This window comes from Mustela nigripes, chromosome 5, assembly GCF_022355385.1.
Source record: "Mustela nigripes isolate SB6536 chromosome 5, MUSNIG.SB6536, whole genome shotgun sequence".
In the NCBI taxonomy this organism is placed as follows: domain Eukaryota; kingdom Metazoa; phylum Chordata; class Mammalia; order Carnivora; family Mustelidae; genus Mustela; species Mustela nigripes.
Genome location: NC_081561.1, coordinates 66,108,648 through 66,122,785, shown reverse-complemented (window position 1 = coordinate 66,122,785; position 14,138 = coordinate 66,108,648). Strand labels below are relative to the sequence as shown.

The 14,138-nt window shown below is 42.9% G+C and overlaps 2 protein-coding genes across 3 annotated transcripts in view; both read right to left on the bottom strand.

Annotated features, from left to right (window-relative positions):
• Nucleotides 1-299: 299 nt before the first annotated feature.
• TMEM217B (transmembrane protein 217B) overlaps nt 300-14,138 on the bottom strand; it is a 36,979-nt gene continuing 23,140 nt past the window's right edge. For both annotated transcript variants that reach the window (XM_059399107.1, XM_059399108.1), the window contains exon 2: nt 300-947. In XM_059399107.1, the coding sequence (XP_059255090.1) occupies nt 366-920 (555 nt within the window). In that variant the 5' untranslated portion in view covers nt 921-947 and the 3' untranslated portion in view covers nt 300-365. The remainder of the gene's footprint in view (nt 948-14,138) is intronic.
• Nucleotides 7,929-8,507, bottom strand: TMEM217 (transmembrane protein 217). Its single transcript, XM_059401562.1, has one exon. The coding sequence runs from the start codon at nt 8,505-8,507 to the stop codon at nt 7,929-7,931; it is 579 nt and encodes a 192-aa protein (XP_059257545.1).

Below are 14,138 nucleotides of genomic sequence, written 5' to 3'. Positions count from 1 at the left end.
CAAGGGGTCAGCAGAACCAGGCATTGGTGGGACAATCCTACCAATGGGAGAAAAATAAGAAACTAAGGATGTGCAGAGAGAAGGGGATCATGAGAAGTGACAGCATATGCCCATGAGATGGTTAAGCAAGAACAGAGGTGGTGTTTAGTAAAAGGCGAAAACAGGTCACACACAGGTTTAAAACAGTTCACACACACGTGCACAGTAATTGATCTATGCAACCCACCCTCCCCCAAGAATACTCTTCAGCGCCTAGAACTCAGGAACGCTGAGAAGTTGAGCGGAATCAACAGAAGGCAGGTTAGGGAGAAGGGAGCTATGGCTGAAGAGCGCCATCCCTTTCTTCCTCTTCTTCTTGGCAGGGTTCAGTTCAGCTTTCGGTACAGCGTTCCCATCCCAACAGGGGACCACGAATCCATCGTACTGACGGAGGAATGCCTGCGGCGAGCTATTTTGCTTAAAATCTTGGGGTCCTTGTAAAGGACGTAGGCATGCCTAATGAGGAAAGGCAGACAGAAGAAGTGCAGGAGCATACGGGAGATTTGGAAGATCCAGTACAGGTAACTCAGCTCCTTGAACTGCTCTTCGATGACGCCATGGATTAGTATGACCATGGAGAAGCTGATGAGCTCATAGGCAATGATCCACGTGGTGTAGCACAGCAGCCCCAAGTACTTGTTCCAGTGGGTACAGTAGATGAGCAGCAGGCTGAAGGTGATGGTGAGGGTGCCTAAGACAAAGCTGATGCTTTTCTTGTGGGTCAGCATCCAAGACACGACCTCAGATTTTGTTTCCTTGTAGATGCTGACTTTGTCCTCGAAGCCGATGGTGGTAATGTGGTTCAGGTCAAAGATGAGGAACTGGATGGTGTTCAGGGCAGAGAAGATGCCCACCACGAGGCAGAACGTTCTGTCTTTCATTTTAGACGTGTTTTATCACGGCGTATGCTGCAGGGGGATAAAAATAATGGAGGTCCATTACAAGATGGTAGAATTAGCCCTTGATAAATTCCTCGAGCCACTGATGTAAATGGGAGAGTTTAGAGTAGATTGGCATGTGGACAGACAATGGGCCCATGGTCCAGGGACAGGGCATCTGGCTCCCAGCTTGGACCTAACGAGCTATAGGTGATCACGTCACTGTCAAGTGAGGGCCTCATTGGCCCAGGACACTCCTTAGGTAGTTCCCAGCTCTATTTGAAAGGCAGCTGTGCTTTAAAGTGGCAAAAAGGGTGTTCCTGTAGGTGCCAGGCTGGTGGGAATTAGAAAGCTCCTACATCTGGAACGATGAGGAGCTGATAAACAACATCAGAAGCTTCACACCATGGGACTCATGGCTGGGGAGTCAGTGGAAGGAAGTCAGTTCTGGGCTCTTCTCTGGGATATTTGTCTCTCTGATGTCAGGAAACTAGCATGGTTCCTCAGGGGCCTGGAATCATCCCTGCATCTTTTTTTTTTTTTTTGGTGGTAGCAATTGTTTCACTGTGATAAAATATGCATAACATAAATTTTTACCATTTTAGCCATCTCAAATGTACAGTTCAGTAGCTTTAAGTACCTTCACACTGTTGGGCAACCATCCTCACCATCCATCTCCAGAGTTTTTTATATACTCCCCAAGAAAAGATCCTGTACCTATCAAATGCTGACTCTCTGTGCCCCTCCCCCCAGCCCTTGTTCACCATCATTCTACCTTCTGTGAATTTCACTACTCTTGGTCCCTCACAAGATGCAGGGGCAATCATATAGTATTTATTGTTTTGCGCCCAGCTTCTTTCATTTACCATAATGTTTTTCAAGTTCATCCCAAATAATTTTTTTTTCAAAACTTTTTTTTTTTAATTTTATTTATTTATCAGAGAGAGGGGTGGGGAGAGAGCGAGCACAGGCAGACAGAATGGCAGGCAGAGGCAGAGGGAGAAGCAGGCTCCCCGCTGAGCTAGGAGCCCGATGTGGGACTCGATCCCAGGACGCTGGGATCATGACCTGAGCTGAAGGCAGCTGCTTAACCAACTGAGCCACCCAGGCGTCCCGTCCCAAATAATTTTTTGAAGCATATATTTATTTGAGAGAGAGAGAGAGAGAGGATGCATAAGTAGAGGGAGGGGCAGAGGGAAAGACTCTTCAGTCAGACTCCCCATTGAGCATGGAGCCAGATGCAGGGCTCCATCCCGTGACCCCTGAGATCAGGACCTGAGCCAAACCCAACAGCAGGGTGCTTAACCAACTGAGCCACCCAGGTGCCCTCAATGTCCTTCTACCTCATTCCCCACTATTGTGGCAACTCTGGCTAAGGGGACACCCCCACCACTCCACTAGGCTTGTTATTTACTCCTTGTTTAGTGACTTGCTGGATTATTTTGGTAAATTATATTCTTCTCCCTTGTACCTCAACACCCCAAAGGGTGAAGCTTTTTTTTTTTCTTTTAAGTTCTCTCCACACCCAACATGGGGCTCAAACTTACAGCCCCGAGATCAAGAGTTGCGTGCTCTACTGACTGAGCCAGCCACGAGTCCCATGGTGTGAAGCTTCTGATGTTGTTTATCAGGGAGGGGCAGCTTAGGGTGTGCCCAGAGCCACTCTAGGTTGACAGCGGTTTTGGAATTTTGGAAAAGCTCTCTTCCCTCTTTCCTAATTATACCTAAGTTGCTCAGGTTTAATAATTGCTGGCTGATTGCTCTATTATTTTCAGTAATGCTCTAGGGCATAAGTTGCTCTACAGACTAATTCAATCAAATTCAAGCTCCTTCTAAGGAACAGTTTCAGAAAGTCAGTGTTTGGTATTTTTTTCTGACCCCAGGAAGAGAGCTTCTCCTAGCTATTTCTTTCTCCACTTCTCTCCTGAAAACTAGCTGGCCTACAGTTTAGCCTGTATCTTCATTGGATTACACATTTCCTACCAAGTGAGTATGCAACTCTTGATTGCAGGGCTGTTGCAGGTAGGGTTTACTTTTCTTCCGTTTCCATTCATTTATTTAATTGAGAGAGAGAGAGAGAGAGACAGTAGAGAAGAAATGCAAGCAGGGGGAGTGGGAGAGGGAGAAGCAGGCTCCCCACCAAGCTGGGAGCTCCATGTGGGGCCTGATTCCTGGACCTGAGCGGAAGGCAGACACGTAAGGACTGAGCCACCCAAGTGCCCCAACAGTTAGAGTTTACTTTAAAAAAAAAAAAAAAGGAAGACCCAACTACATACTGCCTATAGTAACCATACTTTATATATAAAGACAGAAATTGGCTGAAAAAAGATGGGAAAAGATATACTATATCAACACAAATCAAAAGAATACTGGAGTGGTTGCTTTAATATCAAATAAAGAAAATTTCAGGACAAAGAATAATCTCAGCAAAAAAGAAGGTCATTTCATAATGTTAAAGGGGTCAATTCATCCAAAGGATATAACAGTTCTAAACATTTATATACCCACTAATAGAGCTTCAAAATATATGAAGCAAAAACTGATAGAGTTATAAAGAGATATAGACAAATGCATGATTATAATCAGAGATTTCAATACATGTCTCTCAGTAATTAATAGAGCAAGCAGACAGAAAATTAGAAAAGATATTAAAAGACTGAATGATACCATCAACCAACTTGATCTAATTGACATTTGGAGAACACTGCACGCGACAACAGCAGAAGAAATGTTCTTTCCAGGAGTGCATGGAATATTTATCAAGATAGAACATACTCTGGGCCATAAAACTGTTTTCAGTAAATTTAAAATTATTCAAACCATTGAATTGAATTGAAATTAAGTTACAAATAATTAACAGAAAACTTTCTGGAAAATTCTCAAATATTGAAACAAAGTAGCACATTTGTAAATAACCCATAGATCAAAGAAAAAATCCAAAGGAAATTAGAAAGTATTTTTAACTGACTAAAAATGAAATATAACATATCAAAATTTTCGTGAAGCCGTTAAGGTAGCACTTGTGGGAAATTTTATAGTACTAAGTGCCTATATTAGAAAATAAGTCAGGTCTTCAATTAATGACCTCAGTTTCCACTTCAAGAAAAATATGAAAAGAAGAACAAATTAAATTCAAAGTAAGTAGAAGAAGGAAAAGAATAAAGATCACAGTGAAAATCAATGAGACAGAAGACATAAGGAAGAGATAAAATCAATGAAACCAAAAGCTGGTGTCATTAAAAACTTAAAGCCTCTAGTCTGGCTGATCAGAAAAAGAAAAAGAGAAAAAAAATTTTAATATCAGGAATGAGAGCAGTGACTTCATTGCACATTCTACAGATGTTAAAAGGATAATAAGGGGGTTGCCTGGGTGACTCAGTGGGTTAAGCCTCTGCCTTTGGCTCAGGTCATGATCTCAGGGTCCTGGGAGAGAGCCCTGCATTGAACCGTCTGCTCGGGGGGAGTCTGCTTCCCCCTCTCTCTCTGCCTACTTGTGATCTCTCTCTCTTTCTGTGTTAAATAAATAAATAGAATCTTTTTAAAAAGGGATAATAAGGGAGTATTATGAATAGCTTTATGGTAATAAACTTGACAACTTAGATAAAACGGGCAAATTAAAAGACACAAACTAGGGTCACCTGGGTGATTCAGTCAGTTAAGCGTCTGCCTTTGGCTCAGGTCGTGATCCCAGGGTCCTGGGATGGAGTCCCATGTTGTGCTCCCTGCTCAGCGTGGAGTCTGTGTCTCCCTCTGCCCCTTCCCTCACTCGTGCTTTCTTTCTTTCTCTCTTTCAAATAAATTTTAAAAATATTAAAAAAAAAAAAAAGATACAAACTACTAAAGCTTACTCAAGAAGAGATAGATAACCCCAGTAATCTTATATGTTTTTTTTAAAGATTTTTTTTTTAAATGTTAGTGTTCTGTTCAAGTCTTTTTTTTTTTAATTAATTAATTAATTTATTTATTTGACAGACAGAAATCACAAGTAGGCAGAGAGGCAGGCAGAGAGAGAGAGGACGAAGCAGGCTCCTTGCTGAGCAAAGAGCCCAATGCGGGGCTCGATCGCAGGACCCTGGGATCATGCCCTGAGCCGAAGACAGAGGCTCTAACCCACTGAGCTACCCAGGCGCCCCTAAAGATTTTTTTTTTTAAGATTTATTTATTTATTTACTGGACAGAGAGAGTGATCACAAGTAGGCAGAGGGGCAGGCAGAGAGGAGGAAGCAGGCTCCCTGCTGAGCGGAGAGCCGGATGTGGGTCTCGATCCCAGACCCTGGGATCATGACCTGAGGCGAAGGCAGAAGTTTAACCCACTGAGCCACCCAGGCACCCCTTAAAGATTTTTTATTTATTTGACAGAGAGAGATCACAAGTAGAGAGAGAGAGGAGGAAGCAGGCTCCCTGCCTAGCAGAGAGCCCGATGTGGGACTCAATCCCAGGACCCTGAGATCATGACCTGAGCTGAAGGCAGAGGCTTAACCCACTGAGCCACCCAGGCAGCCCTTATATCTGTTTTTTAATTGGATTTGTAGTTTAATACTTCCCACAAAGAAAGAAGAAATAAATACCAATTAACTGTACGTAAACTCGCAAGCATTACTCTGATACCAGAATCTGATGAACACATTATAAAAAAACTACAGACTAATATCTCCTATGAGCATAGATTCAAAACTTCTAAACAAAGTTGAAAAAAATCTAATTCCACAATATATTGAAAAGAGTATACACCATGACCAAGTAGAGTTTATTCAATTCCAGGTATATTCATGTTTGGTTTATTTTTATTTTTTAATTTTTTAAAAAAGAATTTATTTATTTATTTATTTGACAGACAGAGAGAGAGATCACAAGCAGGCAGAGAGGCAGGCAGAGAGAGGGGGGAAGCAGGCTCCCTGGTGAGCAGAGAGCCCGATGCAGGGCTCGATCCCAGGACCCTGAGATAACCTGGGCTGAGGGCAGATGCTTAACCAACTGAGCCACCCAGGCACCCCCTAAAGCTTGTTTTTTTAAAAGATTTTATTTATTTATTTGACAGAGAGCGAGAGAGAGAGAGCACAAGCTGGGGGAGCAGCAGGGAGAGGGAGAAAGCAGACTCCCTGTTGAGCAGGGAGCCTGATGCAGGACTTGATTCCATGACCCCAGGATCATGACCTGAGCCGAAGGCAGACACTTAACTAACTGAGCCACCCAGGCACCTCTTCATGTTTAGTTTAATGTTTGAAAATCTATCAAAGTAATTTACCATATGAATCATCTCAAAAATAAAGACCATATGATCATGTCACATGGAAAAAAATTGACAATACAAAACATTTGTTCCCGATTTTTAAAATCCTTTAGCAAACTAGTAATAGTAGGGAACTTTTTCAACTTGATATGGGACAGCTACTATGAAAAAATCTACAGCTAACACCATAATTAATGGAGAAAGACTGAGTGCTTTCCCTCTAAAATCAGGAACAAGACAGTAATGTCTTCTCAGGGCACCTGGCTGGCTAAGTCAGTGCAAATCTTGATCTTGGTGTTGTGGGTTTGAGCCCCATGTTCAGTGCAGAAATTACTTAAAAAATAAAATCTTTAGGAGTGCCTAAGTGGCTTAGTCAGTTAAGTGTCTTGATCTCAGCTCAGGTCTTGATTTCAGTTTATTATATGTTAATTATACCTCAAGAAAGCTATTAAACAAATACTTAACATAATGCCTAATGGGGTGCTAGGTGGCTTGGTCCATTGAGCCTCTGCCTTCAGCTTGGGTCATGGTCTCAGAGTCCTGGGATTGAGCTCCACATCAGGAAGCATGCTCAGTGGGGATCCTGCTTCTCCCTCTCCCTCTGCCCCTCTCCCCTTGCGCTTGCTTTCTCTCTCTCTGGTGCTCTCTCTTGCTCTCTCTCAAATAAGTGGAGAAAATCTTCTTAAAAATGCCTCATGTTTGAAGTAGAGATTTGCTCAATTTGTCTTCCATCCTGGCTTAAACTGCTTCCGACAGTTTCTGAAACAGAATGCAAAGTGACCTTTTTTGATCTATGGTTAAGTGTAGTCTTGTGCTCTCCTGCATGACTGGCTTGTTAAGTCATTAACGGTGATTTTGTTTCTTACACTAAACTGCGAAATCCTCAAGGTTGGGCCTTGTACCTTGTCTTTTTTTGTATCCTACCACCAAGGCCTGCACTGTGACAGACATAGGACAGTTTAAACAAATACCTTGGGGCGCCTGGGTGGCTCAGTGGATTAAGCCGCTGCCTTTGGCTCGGGTCATGATCTCAGTGTCCTGGGATCGAGCCCCACATCAGGCTCTCTGCTCAGCAGGGAGCCTGCTTCCCCCTCTGTCTCTGCCTGACTCTCTGCCTACTTGTGATCTCTCTGTCAAATAAAATAAATAAAATCTTAAAAAAAAAAAAAAAAACCAAATACCTTTTGGTGAACCGAGTGCATATCACGCTCTTTGACAAATCTGGGACCAGAGGGACTTAGGACAGAAAATGAAGAATGATTTTCACCATTTTTTATGTTTTTACTTATCTGGAATATAGCATAGAAGGCATAGCAGGAAAGACACTGGCACAAAGCTATCCCAAGCCACCACCGGTATCCCATGTGTCCCAGCTGCCTGAGATACAGCTACAGATTGCCTGCCCCAGAGCTGAAGTAGAGAGCTGGGGGTTGAAGGCGGAGGAAGACATATGCCAAGGTGAAAGGATTGCCAGCCTGCAAGTCAGCTTCATTTCATTCCCTTGCTGTCTTTATTTTGAAGTCTGAGGTGGTGCAGACTGGAAAAGGAAGGAGGAACTCAAGGAGCTGATATAAAACAATGTCCTTTATTAAACACCCTCAATGAGCCGGTGGTCCCATTTCTGATTATAATGACATTTCTCTCCACGTTCCCCACCAAAAGGTGGCAGTAGGAGCAGAACAGATCAGCAAAAGTGAAAGAGAGGGAGCTAGAACTACCCTCAGAACCTGGGATTCCTGCCTGCGGCGGGGGGAAGGGTCGGGGAGAGACAAGAGCAAACATTATCCACTATAGTGGTGGGTAAAGTCGATGATCTTTGATTTCCGTCGTAGGAACTCTCCATTGCCTGAAGAAATACGTCTGTTGTAGGAGATTATGTTGCCCTGGCTTTGACCTTTATAGATAATGTGGGCATAGGAGATGACATAGAATATCCAGAAACAGTGCATGAATATACGGGACAGCAAGCCAAACCAGCGTACGACCCTGACCTCTTCAATGACGGAGACATTGTTGGTAAAGATTTGAACTACAATGTTTACAGTTTCATAGAAAATGATCCAGATTATATAGGTCACTAAGCCCCGGTATATTTGGGCATAGACCGAGTATAGGAGGAAGCAGCTGATGATGATGGTCATGAAAGACAGGAAGAAGACAACATTGGAGGTCCAGCAGATAAAGAAGTGCTCTACCAGGTAGCCTGCACTGTTTATCTGTGCCTGATGTTCAATGCAATCTTCACTCTTTATGTACTTCTGTTCGAAGATGAGGTACATGTCAGTGGCCACGATGGTAAAGACCCCCGATAACACGGTGCCCATCTTGGCAGTCATCCCAAACCAGTGCTGCTGTTTCATGCTGAGACCTCCTGTGAAGACAAACAGGATGCAGGACAGTTCCGGTTCCTGCCGATGTGGTAAGTGATCAGGGTTTCTGCCTCCTGCCCCAAAATTCACCCTGGAAATCCCATAGAGAGAGAGAGACAGAAACCAGGAAATAACAGCTTTGGGAAGACATCAGATTCTAAAATCGCTTGGGACTGTGAGTGGGGAGGAGGGAGGATGCAGTCTGGGGTTGGGGGCAAGGAGTGGATAAATGAGAGAAGTGGTTCCCAACCTGGGCTTCTCGTTAGAATCACATCAAGTACCCACGCCCAGGCTCCACCCCAGATCAATGAGAATATTCTCTGAGTTCAACCTAGAAATCAGTATTTTTCAAAACTTCCTAGTGATTTGCATAGATAGCCAGGCTTGGAAAACCCAGAGTAGAAAAAGTGGTTTAAATTATGCTCTGGGGTGCCTGGGTGGCTCAGTGGGTTAAGCCTCTGCCTTCGACTCAGGTCATGATCTCAGGGTCCTGGGATCGAGTCTCTCGTCGGGCTCTCTGCTCGGCAGGGAGCCTGCTTCCTCCTCTCTCTCTCTCTCTGCCTACCTCTCTGCCTACTTGTGATCTCTCTCTGTCAAATAAATAAAATCTTAAAAAAAAAATTATGCTCTGATCTTTCCTGGCATTCCTTAGGCAACTGGTGCTGCCCCCTGAGGGGGAAAATTGGCTGCACTTGCCAGACCTTGAGTGCAGGTGTCTCAAGAGAAAAATCAGCAGTACAATAGCCCTGCCTGTGTGAGGAGTTGATGAAAACAGGTGGGCATCAGCCGGATTTCAGCAATCACTCCTGCACTCCATATCAAAACTTAAAGAATACAAAGAAAGGTATACTTGAAGGGAAATTTACACCTCGAGGATGGAGTAGCCTATAATAATAGAAAAGAAAAAGCAATAATGAGCTGTGTGTTCAGCTAAAAGACTTAAGGGGAAAAAAACAACACAACATTAGGAACAACAAAAAAATAGGAGAAAAAAAATAGAGTGGAAATCATTGAAAATAGAGAGATTTCTGATTGGGTTATCAGGACCAACCTGCTGCTTAAAACAACTAAAAATGCTGGATAAAATAGTTTTAAAATATTCTTTTAAAGATTTTATTTATTTATTTGACAGACAGAGATCACAAGTAGGCAGAGAGGCAGGCAGAGAGAGGAAGGGAAGCAGGCTCCCTGCTGAGCAGAGAGCCCGATGTGGGGCTGGATCCCAGGACCCTGGGATCATGACCTGAGCCAAAGGCAGAGGCTTTAACCCACTGAGCCACTCAGGCACCCCTAAAATATTCTTAAAAGCACAGAAGAGCTGGCGAAGGAGGAGGTAGGAAGCCAATCTCGAGGAGACGGGAAGAGGTAAGCAAACGTGAGAGTCAAGTTTGCTCTGAGGACATGTACAAATCTGAGCAAGCTTTGCAGGCGTAGCATGAATGAAATCAAAGCTCAGGGCCCGCCGAGGTGTGGAGTCACGAGAAAGCTTCCTTGTATTAATCATGGCTCCCCAAAGGGCTGTGGTGAAAGGTGAATCAGAAGTAAACCTGACCCACAGCTTTCTCTCAAGAGACTCCAAAAAAAGAGAACTTAGGACAACAACTGAACTTAAGGGGAGAAACTCTCCTCAGGACATTGAAACCGTAGCTAGACTTTTTGTCCCTTTGTAGCCCAAATTATATGAAGTATTCAAAAAAGGTTATAAAGGGCACCTGGGTGGCTCCGAGGTTAAGGGTCTGGCTCTTGGTTTCTGCTCAGGGTCATAGGATCCAGCCCCACGTGGGACTCCACGCACAGTGCCGAGTCTGCTGGTCCCTCTCCCTTTCCCTCCCCCTCTCAAATAAATAAGTAAATTAAAATCTGGAAAAAAAAAAAAACCTCTTTAAGTTACAAATCTAGTTTAAATTAGGTCTGAACTGGCATTATCTCTAAGTTCCTGGCAGAAGCAAACGCAAATCCAAATCGTCTTTGGAGATCTGCATCTTTGTGCTGGTCCTCTCAATGGGAAGCTTGCTTCTCCCCTCCCACTCCCCGGGCTTGTGTTCCCTCTTTCGCTATGTCTCTCTCTGTCAAATAAATAAACAAAATCTTAAAAAAAAAAAAAAAAAGATTTTTTAAAAGAGATTTTATTGGGGCACCTGGGTGGCTCAGTGGGTTAAAGCCTCTGCCTTTGGCTCAGATCTGATCTCAGGGTCCTGGGATTGAGCCCTGCATCGGGCTCTCTGCTCCTCAGGGAGCCTGGTTCCCCCTGTCCCTCTCTCTGCCTGCCTCTCTGCCTACTTGTGATCTCTCTCTGTCAATAAATAAATAAAAAATCTTAAAAAAAAAAAAAAGAAATATATATTTGGTCTTCATCCCCAAACCCTCCCTTGGTACTTTCTAAGTATTGAGAAGGATAAAGGTGTCTTTTGTTCTGTTAATGAGTCTGCTGCCTCTATCCTTCTCCCCTGCTCCGACACTTGCTCTCTCTCTCTCTCAAATAAAATCTTAAAAAAAAGAAAAGTAGTTGATGATCACGTAAGTCTTTGTTATTTGTGAAATGTTCTGAAAAAATACATTATTTCAACTAAGTACACCACTATAAGTGATTCTAATTCCATCTTTGAATAGTGACATTTTAAAAAACAGATTTATTTATTTATTTGAGGGAGAGAGAGAGAAGAGAAAGAGAGAGCAAGCAGGGTGGGTGGAGGGGTAGAAGGAGAATGAAAGATCTCCAGCCGACTCCCCACAGAGTGTGGTGCCTGACACAGGGTTTGATCTCATGACCCTGATATCATGACTTGAGCTGAAATCAAGAGTCACTGACTGAGCCACACACACACACACCCCTACATTTTTTTTTTTTTTAAGTAGGCTCCACACCCAGTGGGCCTTGAATTCATGACCCTGAGATCAAGGGTCATATGCTCTACTGACTGAGCCAACTAGGCACCTGGAATATTGACATTTTAAATGCTTTTAAATGAAAGATATCTCCACATTGATTTTTACATGAACTTATACACTAGAAAAATAAAACATTATTAATAGGACAAAATATTGTAAAAGAGATTACTTTTATCCTTCCACTTCATTTTAACATTATCCTTTTTAACTGATTAACATTTATAATGTTTAAAAATATTCTTCATTTTTTAGTCCCTGAACTAAACTTTTTTTTTAAAGATTTTATTTATTTATTTAACAGAGAGAGAGAGAGCGCGCACAAGTAGGAGGAACAGCAGGCAGAACAGGCAGAGGGAGAAACAGGCTTCACGCTAAGCAAGGAGCCTGATGCAGGACTCCATCCCAGGACCCCAGGATCATGACCTAAGCTGAAGGCAGCCGCTTAACCAGCTGAGCCACCCAGGCGTCCCTGAACTAAACTTTTAAACTTTTATTTAACTTGAGAGAGTCTTATTGGACAACCTGTGGATCAGCCTAGTTTTTTCTGAGTGGTCTTTATGTAGGGTATCAGCAAGTACATTTCCGGGGGAGCACTGCCCTCCCAGGTTCACGGGATTGGGGGAGCAAGTTAATTAGTCACATTCTGAGCTATCAAGGGTATCCTGAAAATACAAGGGAAGAAACAGATTTACAATTTGTAAATTGGGAGACATCAAGGTTAAGAATAGCAAATTTTCAAGTTAAATGGTCAAAGTTCAAATCTTGACTTTTCCATTTGCAGTTTATTCTCTCCAGGCCTCAACTTCCACATCTTTAAAAAAAAAAAACTCATTATTATTATTACTTTTTTTTTTTTTTTTAGTAATCTCAGCACCCAACGTGGGGCTTGAACTCACAACCCAGAGATCAACAGTCATATGCTCTTCCAACTGAGCCAGCCAGGCATCCCCGGCTTCTTTAAATTGGTACATTTGTTACTTTTTTTTTTAAAACTAATTTTACTAGTTTGCATAAAAAACCTAACCTAACCTTTACTAGTTTGCATAAAAAAATCTTTGCATAAAAAACCCTAACACTTAATAGCCCAAGACAACCACTTATTATGCACATGATTTCTGTGGATGAACTTTGGACACAATGTGGGGTTAGCTTAACAGTGTGTGTGATGAGGAATTTGGACAGGGGACATCCAGGATGACTTAACACCACTAGCAAACTTGAGGGGGCCTCTTCTGAAGACTCATTCACTCACATGTCTGGTAATTGCTGTGGGCTGTCAGTTGGGGGACTGGGTTCCCCTCCATGGGGTCTCTCCATGTGGGCTCATGTAGACTTATTTTTTTTTTAAAGATTTTATTTATTTATCAGAGAGAGAGATAGAGAAAGAAAGAAAGAGACCACAGCAGGGGGAACACTAGAGGGAGAGGGAGAAGCAGGCTCTTCTTTGAGCAAGGAGGACCATGGAGGACTCGATCCCAGGGCTCTAGGATCATGACCTAAGCCCAAAACAGATGCTTAACCAACTGAGCCACCCAGGTGTCCCTATATCACCTTTTCTTAACTGAGCCTTTTAAATCCCAAAGCATAGCTTCTACTGTACTTTATTTTTTGGAGTCACCAAGGCTGGCCTGTATTCAAAAGAAGGGGAATGAAAACCACATTGAGATACCACCTTACACCATTCAGAATGGCAAAAATTGACAAGGCAGGAAACAACAAATGTTGGCGAGGATGTGGAAAAAGGGGAACCCTCTTACACTGTTGGTGGGAATGCAAGTAGTGTAGCCACTCGGGAAAACAGTGTAGAGGTTCCTCAAAAAGTTAAAAATAGAGCTACCCTATGACCCAGCAATTGCACTCATTTACTCCAAAGATACAGATGTAGTGAAAAGAAGGGCCATTTGTATCCCAATGTTCATAGCAGCAACGTCCACAATAGCCAAACTGTGGAAAGAGCCAAGATGCCCTTCAACAGATGAACAGATAAAGAGGATGGACTATCACTCAGCCATCAGAAAGGATGAATATCCAACTTTTGCACTGACATGGACGGAACTGGAGGAGATTATACTAAATGAAATAAGTCAAGCAGGGAAAGTCAGTTATTATATGGTTTCACTTATCTGTGGAACATGAGGAATAGCATGGAGGACATTAGGAGAAGGATGGGAAAAATGAAGGGGGGAAACCAGAGGAGGAAATGAACCATGAGAGACTACGGACTCCGGGAAACAAATTGAAGGTTTTATTTATTTATTTATATTTTAAAAAAGGTTTTATTTATTTATTTGACACAGAGAGAGACAGTGAGAGAGGGAACACAAGCGGTGGGAGTGGGAGAGGGTGAATCAGGCTTCCCACTGAGCAGGGAGCCCGATATGGGGCTCGATCCCAGGACCCCAGGATCATGACCTGAGCCAAAGGCAGACGCTTAATGACTGAGCCACCCAAGTGCCCCAAATTAAAGGTTTTTAGAGGGGAGGGGATGGGGGATGTGTTAGCCCGGTGATGGGTATTAAGGAGGGCACATATTGCATGGAGCACTGGGTTTATACACAAACAATGAATCATGAAACACACATCAAAAACTAATGATGTACTGTATGGTGACTAACATGACATAATAATAAAAAAAAGATTCACGGAACTTTAAAAAAATGAACAATTAAAGAAAAAGAAAGAAGGGGAATTAGATTCTGCCTCTTGTGGGAGGAGTGTTAAAGAATTACCTGG

Coding starts and splice junctions, on each gene's coding strand:
- TMEM217 (XM_059401562.1), bottom strand. CDS start 8,507: ATGAAACAGCAGCACTGGTTTGGGATGACTGCCAAGATGGGCACCGTG.